General features: G+C 41.5%; 1 protein-coding gene across 1 annotated transcript in view; it reads left to right on the forward strand.

Moving 5' to 3' along the window:
* Sorcs3 (sortilin-related VPS10 domain containing receptor 3) overlaps positions 1–16930 on the forward strand; it is a 634818-nt gene that overhangs the window by 470924 nt on the left and 146964 nt on the right. The window contains exon 7 of the mRNA NM_001106367.3: positions 200–318. Coding sequence (NP_001099837.2) covers positions 200–318 — 119 coding nt within the window. The remainder of the gene's footprint in view (positions 1–199; positions 319–16930) is intronic.

Below are 16930 nucleotides of genomic sequence, written 5' to 3' on the forward strand. Positions count from 1 at the left end.
CTCTGCTCTCTCGGTGAACCTAAGTATTACCCTCATTTCGGGAGGTAGTGTCTTCAATTTTTGTGTACAAGAAAGTAAAATCTCATTATTATTTAAATTAATATTAGGCTGGGATTCTCCACAACTTTGTGGGCTGCAAGGGTCTTGGCTGGTCATTTACCTTGCTGCTAAATGTTACCTTGCCCCCCCTTTTTTTTAGACGCTCACTACCTCACCTGCAGAATCCAAGAATGTACTGAGACAACTCGGAGTGGCCCCTTTGCCCGCTCCATTGACATCAGTTCCCTGGTCGTCCAGGATGAATACATCTTCATTCAGGTGAGCGTTATTAGCACAGTCAACAGTGGGAAGGGAGACAAGTGAGGTTGACTGCCTGCTTCAAGTGAGGATGGAGTTCCTGGCAATGTCTAGATGTGACGCAGAGACACTGTCCTTCACTCACTTTGTGGTTCCAGGCCCTAGGGATACTCCAGACGTCTCCTGCCCTCTGAAGGTTTTATGGGTCAGTGTCTGTCCTGGGGATTTTACTTACCAGGGGATTCTTCAGTTGGATTGCCATGTCAGGATAACAGAGCTGTTGAGATAATTGGGCTTTGGGGTTTGAGGTTATTTAGAGTCAAATGTCTAATGGGCTTTGACTTTAAGTAATTTATCAAAGCCATGCTCTATTTCTGTCCAAAGTGGCTTCTCTGACTAAGACATGAAATCCTGCAATGAATTAGACATTGCCAGGATCCGCTTTCTGGAAAAGGCTAAAACTTGCTCAATTGTCCATCCCCCTCCCAGCGCTGGTCACTTTTTAGAATGTCCAGCTTTCAAGTCCTTTCCTGCTAGAAATCGACTGTTAGAGGAAACTAAATGAATCTTTATGTGTTGAGTTTGCAGTGTCTACTGTGTAGTTCAAGGAGATACAAAGTTGGTGGAAAATGTGGAAAAGTAAAGTGCACATTCCAGAGGAAGAGAGAGAGAGAGGGACAGGTAGGTAGATGATAGAAGATACATAGGTAGATAGGTAGGTAGGTAGGTAGATAGATAGATAGATAGATAGATAGATAGATAGATAGATACATAGATACATAGATACATAGATACATAGATACATAGATAGATAGATACATAGATACATAGATACATAGATACATAGATATATAGATACATAGATAGATACATAGATACATGGATAAATAGATACATAGACAAATAGATACATAGATAGATACATAGATCAATAGATTCATAGAAAGATGGGTACATAGATTCATAGAAGATAGACAGATAAACAGATGTAGATAGATGATAGATTGATATATCAACCTTGACATTTGATGACAACCTTTAGTTTCCCAATCTACTTTTCCATTGTCTACATTTTGTCAGTTGTTTGGCAAATGGTTCCCCAAAGGAAACTTGAATTTTACCACTACCCTGGATTTGCTCCCGAATGAATTTCTTCTTTGTCTGCTCCTTAGCTTTTCCAGTCCAGATCAATCGCATCTCCTCTGTGAGGGTACACGTTGCCCTCCAGTGCACCTTAAAGCTCGAGGTTACATTTTTCTAACTCATGGCTTATCAGAGCCATCCCTTGTCAGGCGTGAACAGATTCTTCTCCTTTCCAATCGAATATTACACTTCAGGGGTAAGAACAATATTTTAAATTCTTCTTTTGTCTCTCTCCTTTGGTCAGACAAATTTGCAATGCAAGTAGAATGTTCATTGAGTATATATTGCGCTGATGGAAACCCAGGAGAAATAGCCTGCCATCCAAAACCCACTTTAAAGAGAGAGTGGAAGAAGTCAACTTCTCAGGATTGATTCTCTGTGTTATGGTCTATCAACAGGTTTGTCATTATCTCATTCATAGGTGTTGATTGAAAACACACCTTTCAAAACATGCAGCACTAGCCACTACTCTTCCTAGTCCTCACATTTCTGCCCATGACTTGATGCATATGTCTCTTTAGCACTTACTGCCTGAGCAGTTCTGTGGGTTTGAGTACTGTCTCCCCATCCTGATGCCTTTGGTTTAGTGAGCTGTGATGTCTATCACATGATAGGTACTCTTGGTTAGAAAATAGGACTCCTCTACACCCCAGGGAGGATGCTGTGCATTGGAAACACAAGATCAGCTTGTGCTGACACAGAAGATAGAATACCCAATCCCAGCCCACTCAGGACAGAAACTCAAATAGCCTTCCCTATGGCTGAGCTGAAGGAATCCACATCCCTGGTTTTAAATATTCTTCTCCATCTGACTCCCATTGCCGTGGTCTCCATATATGTGATGAATTTTTTTTCTTTACCTTTGCTGGAAAAATTTAACATGGGATCATGGATATTTATGAATTTGTCTGACTATTCTTTTCTTAATGCCAATACTGTATAAAATGATGAATGTGGCTAAACTGTTTCTTGGAAGTGACTTCAGGTTTCGAATATCTCCCCTCTGCATGTGTTTTATAATGTACTCTGTAACAAAAGCAAACAAACAAAAATCTACTTTGCTTTGCTTAAAAAGGCTGCATTTTTTTTTCAGTAAGGTTTTAGTCCTTGTCAGGTTCATTCATGGTTCCCCCTAGCTGCTGGGGCAAAGACAAAGAGTAGAGAAATTTCTTGAATTAGTGGAACTATTCCAGTGGGATACACACATTCACTCACACACGCACACATACATGCATACATGCATGTGCTCACACTGCGGGGTATGGTGGGTAATGGGGGGCGTTAGTTTGGAGTACAGCAGTTTCTCAGGCACATTCATTTGAGTTTTCTATAAAAAGAAGTTAACTGTAGCACCTACTCCATGGGATGCCCAAGGATTGTGCTGGACCGTGGTCTTTATGAAACAGCACAACAGTTCTGGAACAGAGGAACTCTATGAGCATGTGCTGTGCCTTACCCTTTCCTGGGATAAGCTCTTTTCTCTATAAAGGCTGCTGCATGAGGGTTGATGCTGTGGAAAAACAAAACAAAACAAAACAAAACAAAACAAAACAAAATAACACACACACACACACACACACACACGCACACACACACCAGGCACTGGATGTTGGGGTATTAGTGAATATACCCCATTGCTGTTTTTAATAAGACTTGATGGCCTCACCACGGTCAGAAAACAGACAGCTAAGTGTGTCAAGCTTGGCTTCTTTGTCCCTGCAGGGAAATGTGGGGTGGGAAGTCAGAGATTCTAGAAGAGGGGCAGTGGAGTTGTCGTGGTTGAATATATAAATTAGAAGTGAGTATGTCGATAGTATTTGCAAATCATAAAAATAAATAAATCAAAGAAGAACAGACAGGAAAGAGAAAAGATACGAACGCTGGTTCCTGGAACACACCAGTATTTACCTTTAGGAAGGTGAGAAGGAGCCAGCCAATGTATGGCCACAACTAAGAATTGAAAGATGGTGTCAGAGAGATAGAAGGGTGCTCCATCACTTGATTGATTCTTACTCATAAGACAAAGGGCCATAAACCTGAAAACAAACAAACAAACAAACAAACAAACAAACCTACCCAGAGGGCAAAGGGGCATAAACTTAAAAAAACAGCATAGACACAAACAAAAACTGCCTACCCACACACAAAGGACCATAAAATCAAAATTAAAAAAAAACTGATTTTTTTAAATAACCAAATAAACACAGGTTAAAAACTATTACTTGAAGCTATCCAATATTGAAAATTGAAGTTACATAAAAGAGTGCCAGCAGTCTGCCATCAAGCTCCACATAGAGTATTCCACGTGCCAAGTGGATTTCTATGGGACCGTAACCATCACTTCCCCGACAGGAGTTCTGCCACTCGTCTCTGTACAAATGGCGCATAAGCCTTACTTCTGCCAGTGTGTGCTCAGGGTGTAGTTATGACGACTTAAAACTCTCATTATTATTGTCTGCCTTCCTTACTCTCCCATCTGTTCCTTTCATAGTGTGGAATATTTTAATTTTAATCTCAGCAGCATAGTTTAGGAATATAGCTATTTGCAGAAAACCCCATCTTCTATTTTGGGATGATTATCTATTGATTTCTTCTTGTGAATGGTGCTAAATCCAGGATGCTGCGTGTATCCCTGTTTTCGTTCTTCTCATTAAGTCTTCTACCACTCACTTTAGATTGGTCAGAGTTTAAATTTGGCTCACTGTCTCAGCACATGACTGCTACTGTAAATATTTTGTGAAGCACTGTGGAGAAAGGGAGAAAGGGAGTTTGTGGTGAATTCCCGCGATTCCAGATTATAGTAGCTAACTGAATCCTCTGTCTTGCACTGGTTTTGATCTTAGTTTTATCGTACATACATTCTTGTACCCATTAGTTTTGGGGGAAGGCTTCCCATTTGGCTTTCAATTTTCTGAAGTTTGTCCTTGGTTGAAGCTTTAGAGAACAGCTAATTCTTAAATGTGGAAATACTCTTAACTTTCCCTGTGCGACTTAATATCACTTTCTCCATGTCCCCATTTCGTGTGCTGAACTCTTTCCCTGTGAACTTGGCCATTATTTTAGTGCCTGACTGTGGCTGGGTCAGGGCAGTCTGAGATTCTCATCTTTGAGATTTCTTGTTTTGTTTTTCCTGGCTGTCATGTAGGGAGGGGATGTTACTTTGTTTTGTTCTGTTTTGTTTTTTCTAACCCCGGGACATTTCTCATCATATTTTTAGAGCAGTTATGTGTTTGTGTGTGACTTGGGGTCATTATACTGTTTGACCCCTGGGAATGCAACCCTTTCTTTCAAATGATTCATGTTTTCCCTTCCCCCTGTTTTTTTAAATCATCTCAAAAGCTCCTTTAAGATATCTTGGAAGACATACTTTACTTGATGTTCATGGTTTGGGCATTCTTCCTGAGGTGCCCAGAATGTGTAAGACGAATTGCCAAAAGGAAGACAGCCTTTCATCCTGTCCCCAATTTAAACAGAACGAGATAAAAGCAGTTTTACAGTGTGTTTGAATCTGCATTTAGTAGTTTACAGGGTCATTCTGTCTCATTTTCCTTTTTTAGATCCTTTTCTGAGCTCAACCAGATGATATTTTTCCTTCTCCTCCCCCTCCTCTGACAACAAAAATAACAAGTCCCATCTTTCTCATTCTCCTTGTTGTGTCTTTCCTTGTCTTTTTCACTCCTGTTTAAAATTCTTTTCTTATTGTAGTGATCTAATTATGTAGGTTACTCTCTCTCCTTGTCTTTCTGTCTCTGTCTCTCTGTCTCTGTTTCTGTCTCTCTCGCTCTCTCTTTCTCTCTCTCTTCCTCTCTCTCTCTCTCCCCCCATATGTGTGTGTGTGTATGCGCACGAAAACACCAAACATACACTCTCATGCATATATGTATGAAGGTGCACATTTTTTATGAAAATATATGTGTGTGCACATGTGCACATACATCTGGAGATCAGAGGACAACCTCAACCTTAGGTTCCTTGGGTTCCATCCATCTTAATTCTTGAGCCAGTGTCTGACCGGCCTGTTAACTATCAGTAGGCATTTTTGTGTACATGTATATCTGCATACCTGGTGTCCATGGAGGCAAGGAAATGATTTAAGAGCCCCTATAATTAGAATTAAAGATGATTGTAAGCCACTGTGGCTATGTGGATGATAGAAATAAATCCTGGTCCTCTAGATGAGCAGCCGCTCTTAACTACCCTCTCTCCATCTCTCCGGGCCTGTTTTTTTTATATTTTAAATTATTGCTTACTTTTTAATGATCTGAGTCCTTCAGGTCATCAATAAAATATCAAAATCCAGGATGCTTATCTTAAAGATTAGGGTTTATCTCTGTTTGTTCAGAGTATTACTTCCTCCCCAGTCCTGTGTGACTCAACATTTTTTTCCCTAAGTAGTATTTCTCATAAGACAGAACTAGCTAGAACACAATATATGTGGCTTCCTTCCCACGTACATTGTATTTCATGGTTAAATTTTCATTAAGTCAGGAGTTTGCATTACTCTTCTTGTTTGGCTTGCTGCTCTAGGATGATTTATGAGGCGAAAGGGGGCGCATTATAATTACTTGGCTATTTAAAACCATTTATAAATCCTTATCATGTGTTTCTGAAATGTCTCTGTAGTTTACTAACTGGTTTCTTTGCTCTCAGATCAGCACCCCAAATCCCTAGTGCCTTCACAAACTCCTTCCAAAGTCCTTTATTTAGAATAGAAATCAATGTCCCGAGCCTCAGTGGCTGTTAATCACCTGCAGGGTGAATTCCAATTCCTTAGCATTGTCTGCAAGAACCTCTCTAGTCAGGGCTCTCAGCCCCATAATAATCCCTTATTCACTATTGCTGCCTTTGCTACCCACAATCCTCCCTTGCTCGAATTAACCCTTCAATAAACATGGATCTTTTTCATGCCCATGCGTACACCATGACACTCCTTGCCACCTGTGTCTTTCTTGTATTTTCTTTATACTTGGGATGCCCCCTTTGGTAGACAAAGGCAGTCTTTAAAATTCAGCATGTCCCTTAGCTTCCCTGGTATTCCTCAGTCAGGATTAGATCAAGCTCTACAGTTTCCTTCTTAACCCTTTCTGTCCTGTCTCTGAGGACCCTGATTACATCTTACTCAGCCTTGTTTCTCCTACCCTTTGCATAAGGACAGGCACTCAATAAGTGTTTGTTGAGATGAACTGAACTGAGAGGATAAGATGGGGTCCTTATTTTCAGGGAGTGTAGCTAGTTATCTTTTTTCATGCAAGGAAATCTTGCTTCTGCAGCTAACAATATGAGACAACTTAAGGTAATTGGCAATTGCTCACTGCATAAGAAATGCCCCTGTGTAGAGCGCGCCTTTGTGCTTCTGTAAAACCACTGTCCGGGAATTACCCAGTGTGTTATTCAGTGCCCATCTTCCATTCACTCATTTAAATATATTAAAATACATTCAGCCCAGTGGGGAGCACAGGCAGCTAAGCAATTATAATGCAGTGTGATGAAAGCTGCATTAGTAGGAAACACATGTTGCTGCTCTTGGCAAGTTGATGAACCCTGGATGAATGTCAGCGTAGGATTCCTTTCCGGAGGCAGACAGACATCTCCACAAGATGGTGGAGGAGAAAAATCACACACAGAGATGACAAGGCGGTGGTAGGCATAGCCACTGGGCCCGTGTGTCAGGACCCTCTACCCAAGTGCTTTGTACCTTCTGGAGAGGAGAATCTTCCATTTTCTTCCATCAAAAGTAAATAATTTTTCTTACCCTTCTTTCTACCCAGAAATCTCAGAAATAGCCCGATTCCAACTCTATTAGCTCCTAGGCATTGAACACACTGTTCTGCCTCTGCCTTCTGAGTGTTGGAATTATAGTTGTGTGCCGACATTTGGCTCTGCCATTGGACAACTCTGATAGCTTCGCTTTCTTTTCTAAAAGTGATTTATTTTAAAAGTATGCATTTAAAAATGAAGAGAAGCCGCCTCAAGTAATTTTCTGGAATGTTGTGGGTTTCTGCTCATTTGTTGGAATATAAACTGGAATGTTGGAATAAGGGTCAGTACAGGCTATATTATGTAGAAGGTGAGATTGTACTTTGGTGACCAAGATCTGCTTCTAAACCAAGGGCAGTGAAGGGCCATTTCTGTTCCGTGAATAAAGATACCTCAGAAGAAGAAAACCAGCCAACTGATAAGGTCTCCATGGTTGAAGCTCATAGATGATGCTGGACAACATCCCAGCACTCCAGGATGGGGAACAGTCTACTAGCCCCATGGTATCGTATCTAGGAAAATTCATTGACAAAGGGAGAAAGCTGTGTAGAGCAGCTCGCATGAGCCTACTGTGTCCAAGGCATGCAAGCCCTGAGGACTCTGTGTTCTTCGGAAGGGCATTTGCTGTTCCTGAGGAGTTTGGTGTTGAAAGTAGAGCTTTATACAGGTAGACTTTCCTCCATTACAATTTTAGCAAGTAAAAAACAGTAAGTTTAGCATAAGGTACTTCAGTAAGTTTTCCCCTTAATTTTTCTAGAATTGCTATTTTAAGTCTGGCTATAATGCTAAGCAGAAACATAGAAGCGGTGAAAAGAACACCAGCAAACAAAATGAAAAAGGACCTCACCTGAAGACCCATTCCATCCCGTTGCCTTTCCCACACACTGGGGACAAACACTGTTCCTGGCAGCTTTATGTTATATCTCAGGAAAATCAGAGTGACCAACAAATATCAGGTGTATATCCAAATGAAATGCAGTCGGTATGCCCAAAACACCAGCATGCTTTACTGCAGCTATAGTTATGGTATTCCAAAGCTTCAGTGTCGTTAACTCACAACTGTTAGAAATATGTGATAGATAACCTTAGTGGAATAGTATTCAGCCATTAAAAAGAATGACAGTCTGGATGTTATGCTAAGTCAAACCAGCCAGGTAAGGCAGACATGAACCATAGGTTTTCGTTCATGTGTGACTCCTGTAACCATTGATCTCATTGTAGTTGGGGGCAAAACATTGACAGAGGTGGGGTAGGCTAGAGGAAAGGGGGAAGGTGAAGAAGGACTGAGCAAAGAGAACAAAGTTCTAGTTAAATCTCAGGAAGGAATTTGAGCGTGATGCCCTACAAGAGAATGCCTGTGATGACTGTGTTCTGGCTATGTAATCAGGCAGAAGAGAGGAATTACAATGTTTCACCATAAAGCCAGGTTGAGTTTTCCAGGGTGTGTTGTGTGTATGTGTGTGAGTGAATGTTGGTGGGGTGTTTACCCTGATTTGAGCATTGTACAATATACTCAGATAGCAATGCACTGCACTGTACCCCCAAAATATGTGTAATATTCTGGGTCTATGTATCATTTCAAAAATTAAAAATTATAATAATAAAAGTAGGAGAGGATTGTACTGGAGGGAAGTAGTTTCACTGGCTTAGTACTTTCTTAGAAAGAGTAGCAGTTTTTTATTTTTTTTATTAGATATATTTCTTTATTTATATTTCAAATGTTATTCCCTTTCCCAGGTTGCTGTCCATAATCCCCCATCTCCTCCGCATATGGGTGTTCACCCCCATCCACCCCCTTACTGCCTCCCCTCCGACATTCCTCTGCACTGGGGGTCCAACCTTGGCAGAACCAAGGGCTTCCCCTTCCACTGGTGCCCAACAAGGCTATCCTCTGCTACATATGAAGTTGGAGCCCTGGGTCAGTCCATATATAGTCTTTAGGTAGTGGTTTAGTCCCTGGAAGCTCTGGTTGGTTGGCATTGTTTTTCTTATGGGGTTGCAAGCCCCTTTAGCTCTTTAAATCCTTCCTCTAATTCCTATAAACAAGTCCTGTTCTCAGTTCAGTGATTTGCTGCTAGAATTGACCTCTGTTTTGAACATGCTCTGGATGTGTCTCCCAGGAGAGATCTATATCCCGTCCCTTTCAGCATGCACTTTTTAGCTTCATCAATCTTATCTCGTTTTGGTGGCTCTCTGTGTGTGTGTGTGTGTGTGTGTGTGTGTGTGTGTGTGTGTGTGTGTGTGTGTGTATGTGTATGTGTGTATGAGCCACATGTGGGGCAGGCTTTGAATGGCTGTTCCTTCAGACTCTGCTCTAAACATTGCCTCCATATCCCCTCCTATGGATACTTTTGTTCCCCCACTTAAGAGGGATGAGAGCGTCTACATTTTGGACATCCTTCTTCATGAGCTTCCTGTAGTCTGTGGATTGCATCTTGGGTAATTTGAGCTTTTGGGCTAATATTCACTTATTAATGAGTGCATACCAAGTGTATTTTTCTGTGATTGGGTTACCTCACTAAGGATGAGATTTTCCAGTTCATTCCATTTGCCTACGAATTTCATAAAGTCATTGTTTTTGATAGCTGAGTAATATTCCATTGTGCAGATGTACCACATTTTCTGTATCCATTCCTCTGTTGAAGGGCATCTGGGTTCTTTCCAGCTTCTGGCTATTATAAATAAGGCCACTATGAACATAGTGGAGCATGTGTCTTTGTTGTATGTTGGAGCATCTTTTGGGTATATGCCCAAGAGAGGTATAGCTGGGTCCTCAGGTAGTGGAATGTCCAATTTTCTGAGGAACCTCCAGACTGATTTTGAGAATGGTTGTACCAGTCTGCAATCCCACCAACAATGGAGGAGTGTTCCTCTTTCTCCACATCCTCGCCAGCATCTGCTGTCGCCTGAGTTTTTGATCTTAGCCATTCTGACTGGTGTGAGGTGGAATCTCAGCATTGTTTTGATTTTCATTTTCCTGATGACTAAGGATGTTGAATATTTCTTTAGGTGCTGCTCAGCCATTTGATATTCCTCAGCTGAGAATGTTTTGTTTAGCTCTGTACCCCATTTTTAATAGGGTTATTTGGCTCTCTGGAGTTTAACTTCTTGAGTTCTTTGTATAATTTGGATATTAGCCCTCTATCAGATGTAGGATTGGTAAAGATCTTTCCCCAATCTGTTGGTTGCCATTTTGTCCTAACAACAGTGTCCTTTGCCTTACAGAAGCTTTGCAGTTTTATGAGGTCCCATTTGTCAATTCTTGATCCTAGAACATGAGCCATTGGTGTTTTGTTTCGGAAATTTTCTCCAGTGCCCATGTGATTGAGACTCTTCTCCACTTTTTCTTCTATTAGCTTGAGTTATCTGGTTTGATGTGGAGGTCCTTGATCCACTTGGACTTAAGGTGATAAGAATGGGTCGATTTGCACTCTTCTACATGCTGACCTCCAGTTGAATCAGCACCATTCATTAGAAATGCTATCTTTCTTCCATTGGATGGTTTTAGCTCCTCTGTCAAAGATCAGCTTTGTTCACTCTTCTTATTGCTTTGCTTGAGTCACGTTCATTTAATCAGTGGGTTCTGGTGCTCATGTGTTTAAAAGTCAATGATAAAACAATGGTAACTGTGTGGCTCAGAGGTCAGGTCTTTTTTAGATGTAGATAGCCACTAGAAAAGCAAGTGAGACCAAGGTCATATCTTCTCTACATATGAGTAAGTAATCTACATCTTTGAGAGTACAATTAAATAAGCAAAATCTCAGGCAACCTCTAAATAATGAGAATCATTCGATTCACCTATTACACTTCTCATGTGAAAGTTTCACATCTTCTCTGTTGTACCTCTAAAGAAAAAGTTTTTTCCATAACTAGCAGAAATTCTCTTTCCTAAATCTATTACTCTTAGTCCTCTGTCCTGTGTATAGTAGGAGGGTTTGTAAACTACCCACATGGCTCCTGAAATCCAGGATGACTGCAAAGGTTTTTACCTCACCCTTTTTTCAGGCATGGCATAGCAGTGCGGGCCACCATCTCAATGGAGGGGACCTCTTGTCTGTCTTCTTGCTGCCCTTGAGGTGAAGTTGTATATGAAGCTGTGCCGTCTGTTAATCTGTTGGTGGCTTTTCTGTCTTGGGTTTCTTAATGAAATCAAAATGTGTTAATCATTCCCAGAAAGCCATGCTCTACTGGGAAAGAATCTGCCTGAAATACCTGTCACGTCCCACATGGATAAAAGAAGCAGCCTATCCTCCATAGGTAGGGGCGGGGGGATTTCAAGTTCATTCCTGTATTCTGAGCCAAGTTGGTTGACAATTCTGTCATTTATAATTATAGGGTAGCTTCACTCGTGATTATTCTGGAGAACAGTTAGTTCACCAACAATCATCCAAAAGTTACTCCAGCAAAGGGATTCATACCCTGGCTACTGGGGGCTGCAACAAATAAGAACTTGGCTTTCCTAGGTTTCTCGTATCCCCAGTGGATCAAGTTCTGTCATAGCTTCCCATGATGCCATGTGAGGTCACCTTTTATGTGAAGCTTCATTCATTCACTGAACAAATTGGCACTCACATTTACTTGTATCCATTCAAGTATCTAAAATGCAAAGGAAGTTAGATTAATTACAGATAGAAATTACATGCTCAAATGGAAGAGAGAATGAAAATTTGGAGGAGGGAAACCTTGCTGACTGCTGAAAACATTACCCACACACTCTCTAATCTCTGTGGCTTTTAGCCTAGGGCATGTTGTTTCCCTCACTTTCTTAGGTAAGCTTGATACTGTCCTGGGAGGTTACACATAGTAAATTAAATATTCAGGAGAAAGCACTCCTTTTAGTTGCTGCATAGAGTAAATAGATTAGAGGGTTTCTAAATGCACATCTAGAAGGGCTTATATATATGCTCTCTGAACCTCCTGAATGTCTTACAACAATTTGTATGGAGCAACTGGTGTGATTCTGTTCCTACAGAAATGAAAAAAAATCAGCATGGTAAGAGTCTAACCAAGTTGTCCAACACCCTCCCTATTAAGACACTAATGTCCTGGATCTTTTGTAAGCTGTTATGAAAATTTCATAGGGACAGGCATTATGGTATAGACTCACTTAGTACCAATTAGTACTTTCGACTCCTAGTAGTATTCTGGATGTAGTCCAGAGGAAAGTCCCCTGTATAGTGAAAATGGAGCAATGAACAGACTGCTTCTTGAAAGATTACGGTTCTATACTCAAGCCAATCAGTTCCTGTTCCATTTTAAGAATTCCATGTACACACAGAGACAAGTAGCACGGTTACAAGTTATGGTGAGATGTCTCAGAAGTACTAGCTGTTAATGAGTATCCAAGGTAATAGATAGATCAATGCTGAGCCCCATAAAATATTCTAAGTGCAATAGGACACGACAGGGGCAAGAGACATTGTTCCTGCCCCACAGGCATTTATGAATCAAGGAGCTAGGAGTCTGATGTGAGGAAAAGGGCTCTGGTTTTAAGACCTGCTCTGTAAACAGGGATCTGCTCCATACCAGCCAGGGAGCACTGACAAGTTATGTAGACTCTCAGAGAACTCATTTTCTCATCTTCGCAGAATGGAACCATGATACTTGCCCTGTGCAAATTGGTTGTTGTGAGGATCAAGGGAGCATTTGAAATGCTTTGAAAACTACAAAGCCCTACAAAAGGCAAGAATTAACACTAATCCACACACTGAACTCAGCCTCAGTCTTTTGTGTATATGCACCCTCTCTCAAAGGTTTTTTTTTAAAGCCTGTCAAATGAAAGATTACTCAATCTCTTTGCCAAATTCATTTTTAAAATATTCATGGGATCATTCATGGTTCAACATATGTGCAGGATAAAACCTTCCTACATAACTTCCACGGTGCTGCCATAAAAGAAATCAGTCTCACGTGATCTCATGAGACAAGTTATATTCTGAGCTTTAATAATCTTTTAAGATGTGTAACATCTTGGTCTTGGATCATCAAGGTTTTGATACTTTATTGAAGAGACTACTTTATACATCATCCTGGGACATCAAGATGTCTCTATGGTGTAGCTACTATTTCTCTAATTGTTCTCTTTCTGATAGGAAAAAAAAGCCCCGTGGCAGTAATTAATAGAGTGTAATTATTCAAAGAAAACTATTTGGTGATATTTTAAATGATGTTAATTCAGCTTTAATGGAAAAGCTTTTCGAATGTTAAATAAATAGCAATTTCATCATTAGGGACACAATTACAGCGCAGAAGTTTTAAGGGAAATTAAAAAGATAGAGGAAGTCTTCATAAGAAATCCAATAAAGACATGCTTAGGTGTACACACATGAAACACTTCCAGAATCTTAAGCGTGTGTGTTTTCCACATCCAGCACCAAGGACAGTTCCTCAGTTGTCACGTGGTTGGGATAGGGCGCGTATTAAATTTGGTGGCTTGGGGTAACAGCTGCTGCAAATACTGAAGATGCTCTCATTTATAAATGCAGAGTGCTGCAGTGCTCATGAGAAGGTAGTGCTCAGTGAACCTGTAGGACATCTTCCAGCTTCCACTGCTCATCCTGGTTCATGTTGGCCTCCATCACCAGCCAGGAGTAAGGGAGGCCTGCTGTTATCAGCTTGCCTTAGCTACACTGCAGCTCTCTTGGTTTTTGTTCTGCAGCTCATTGATCCTCAGTTGATCTCCTCACAAGAGACCTCTTGACCATTCTGAGGCAGACACAAACCTTGAGGATGTCCAGAGCCTCTGACAATAAATACATCTTTTAAGAGTCAGTGGCTATTGCCTTAGCATCTTTCCCTCCCATTCTATGTGGACAACTCTAACTTCATGTGCTTTGATAGGACCTCAGTGGTTCTGAGCCATTAGGATAGCAAGTTAGTGATTTGCCTGGAATGGCTTTCTCTTCCCCTCTATTTCTTGATTCCTAACTTCATGGTTTCTATTCCTGGATTATTTCTTGGATAAAATTAAAAACTACATATGTGATTGTTCTTACTCAGACTCCACTTCTCCTTGGAAGACTCAAATATTTCTATAGAAACCGAACTATGCCAGAAACAAAGGGAGCAGTCTCTCAATCCCAATACTAAACCCCTCTCTTCCTCTCTTCCACAGACTATCAATCCATCTCAGTTTCTTTTGTATCTTTAAATCACTAGTGCTTATTTTGGGGCTTCCATCAGTACTCACGCGTTTTCAAATATCTACCATTCCTAAATAACAAAGCAAGGCTGAACTTTCTCCGACCTCCACATTCCTCTTTATACACGTCTCATATTTCATTTGCCACCAATTTATTGAGCACCATCTGTATTCATCTTCCTGTTTTCCCATTTCCCTCTCTGAAACTCACCTGGGACTGCCTCTGCCACTCCACTGAAATTGCTTTGGCTGAGTTTATCAAAGATGCCCGTGAATTATATCCTTACAATGCTTCTCAGTGATTAACTTGGCTAGCCTATCTGCAGGACTCGCGACTGCCCCACCTATCCTAGAGCATCCTTCTCCCAACACTTCCTCCATTCTGAAAAAGCACTTACTCTTCACATTCCTCTCTGGTTTCACCATAGTTTTTGCACAGGAGGCTCTCCCTCCACGCTCCTTCTTTCTGCTTTGGCCTTGCTAGTGTTCTTATTGGTTCTCTTTCCTTGTATACTTCCTCGTGCCTGGAAGAATCCCATCCTACCCTCTCTTTCAGCATGAATTATGTCCAAATGCTAATGAAACCTGGCATTCTCATCACAGTATAGACACAAGGAGGCTCTGAGGATGGACCTTGTTCACTTGATAACCACAGGTCGTTTATGCATGGCTTTCTCCTCTATTTTCTGGTTTACTACACAAGTACCCAATAGAAAAACCTGTTTCTTCCTGGGAAATCTAATGAGCGCCTGTGGACATTACAGCACTTGCTGTATCCCAGGCCTATGTAGCAAGGGATTCTTTTCATCAGTCTCAGAGAGTGGTTTTTGCCACTCACTGTGTATTATGCAGTAACTCTTAGCTCCTGTACCAGGGTTGGGTATGTCCGTCTAAGGGTGCTCCATTGTTTTCAGTTTTTTACAGCCATTAAACTGTTTCACCTCTGATCAACTATTATTTTGCTCCTTAATTATTTTATTCTTTAATCTTTTTTTACAGTCCAGTCTTTATCTCCCTGTTGATCCACACTCTGACACTTTCACATCCCATAACTCCTCCACTCTGACACCCTGACATGTCTCCAAGAAGATTTCTCCAATCCCAAACCCTACCAGACCTCCTCACTCCCTGGCGCCTCAAATCTCTCTAGGGTTGGGTACATCTCTCACTGAGTTAAGACCCGGCAGTCCTCTGCTGTATATGTGTTGGGAGGCCTCATACCAGCTGGTATGTGTTGTCTTGTTGGTGGTCCAGTGTCTGAGAGATCTTGGGGGTCCAGGTTAATTGAGACTGCTGGTCCTCCTATAGGGTCACTCTCCTCTTCAGTTTCTTCCAGCTTTTCCCCACTTCAACTACATTGGGGTCAGCAGCTTTTATCTATTGATTGGGTGTAAATATCTGCATCTGACTCAGCTGTTTGTTGGGCCTTTCGGAGAGCAGTCACGATAGGTTCCTATTTGTAAGCAAACCATAATTACAAATGTAGTGGCAGGCCTTGGGGCCTCCACTTGAGTTTGATCCCACTTTGGTCCTCTCACTGGACCTCCTTTCCCTCAGGCTCCTCTCCATTTTTGTCCCTGCTGTTCTTTCAGACAGGAACAATTATGGGCCAGAGTTTTTGACTGTGGTATGGCAACTCCTTCCCTCCACTTGATGCCCTGTTTTTCTACTGGAGGTGGACTCTACAAGTTGCTTCTCCACACTGTAGGGCATTTGATCTAAGGTCCTTTGGGTCCTGAGAGTCTTTCACCTCCCAGGTCTCTGGTGCATTCTAGAGGGTCCTCTCACCTTCCACCTCCCAAGATTGCCTATTTCCATTCCTTCTGCTGGCCCTCAGGGTTTCAGTCCTGTCCCCCTTCCCCAATACCTACTCATGTTCCCCTCTTCCCCTCCGTGTTCCGTTTTCTATCCAGGTCCCTTCCCCCCACTCCCCGTTTCCCATCCCCATCCCCCATGATTGCTTTATTCTTCTACCAAGTGGAGTTGAGGCATCCTCACTTGGGCCCTTCGGCTTGTTAACCTTCTTGAGTGCTGTAGATTATATCTTGGGTATACTGTACTTCTTTTTGCTAATATCCACTTATTAGTGAGTACACATTATGCATGTCCTTCTGGGTCTGAGAGAAGCACTTAAAGCAATGTTCAAAGCCCTTAGTGATCAGAAAAATACAAATCAAAATGACCCTGAGATTCTACTTTACACCAATAAGAATGACTTACATCAAAAACTCAGGTGACAGCACATGTTGCTGAAGATGTGGAGAGAAGGGAACACTCCTCCATTGCTGGTGGGCTTTCAAACTGGTACAACTACTCTGGAAATCAATCTGGAGTTTCCTCAGAAAATTGGAAATAGATCTACCTGAAGACCTGGCTATACAATTCTTGGGCATAAACCCAAAAGACGCCCCACTATGCTAAGGGGTGCATGCTCCACTATGTTCATAGTGACCTTATTTATGATAGCCAGAAGCCAGAAATAACCCAGATGTCCCACAACAGAGGAATGGATACAGAAAATGTGGTTCATTTACACAGTGGAATATTATGCAGCTATTAAGAATGACAACATCTTGAAGTTTGCAGGCAAAT

Source organism: Rattus norvegicus, chromosome 1 (genome assembly GCF_036323735.1).
Source record: "Rattus norvegicus strain BN/NHsdMcwi chromosome 1, GRCr8, whole genome shotgun sequence".
Taxonomy (NCBI): Eukaryota; Metazoa; Chordata; class Mammalia; order Rodentia; family Muridae; genus Rattus; species Rattus norvegicus.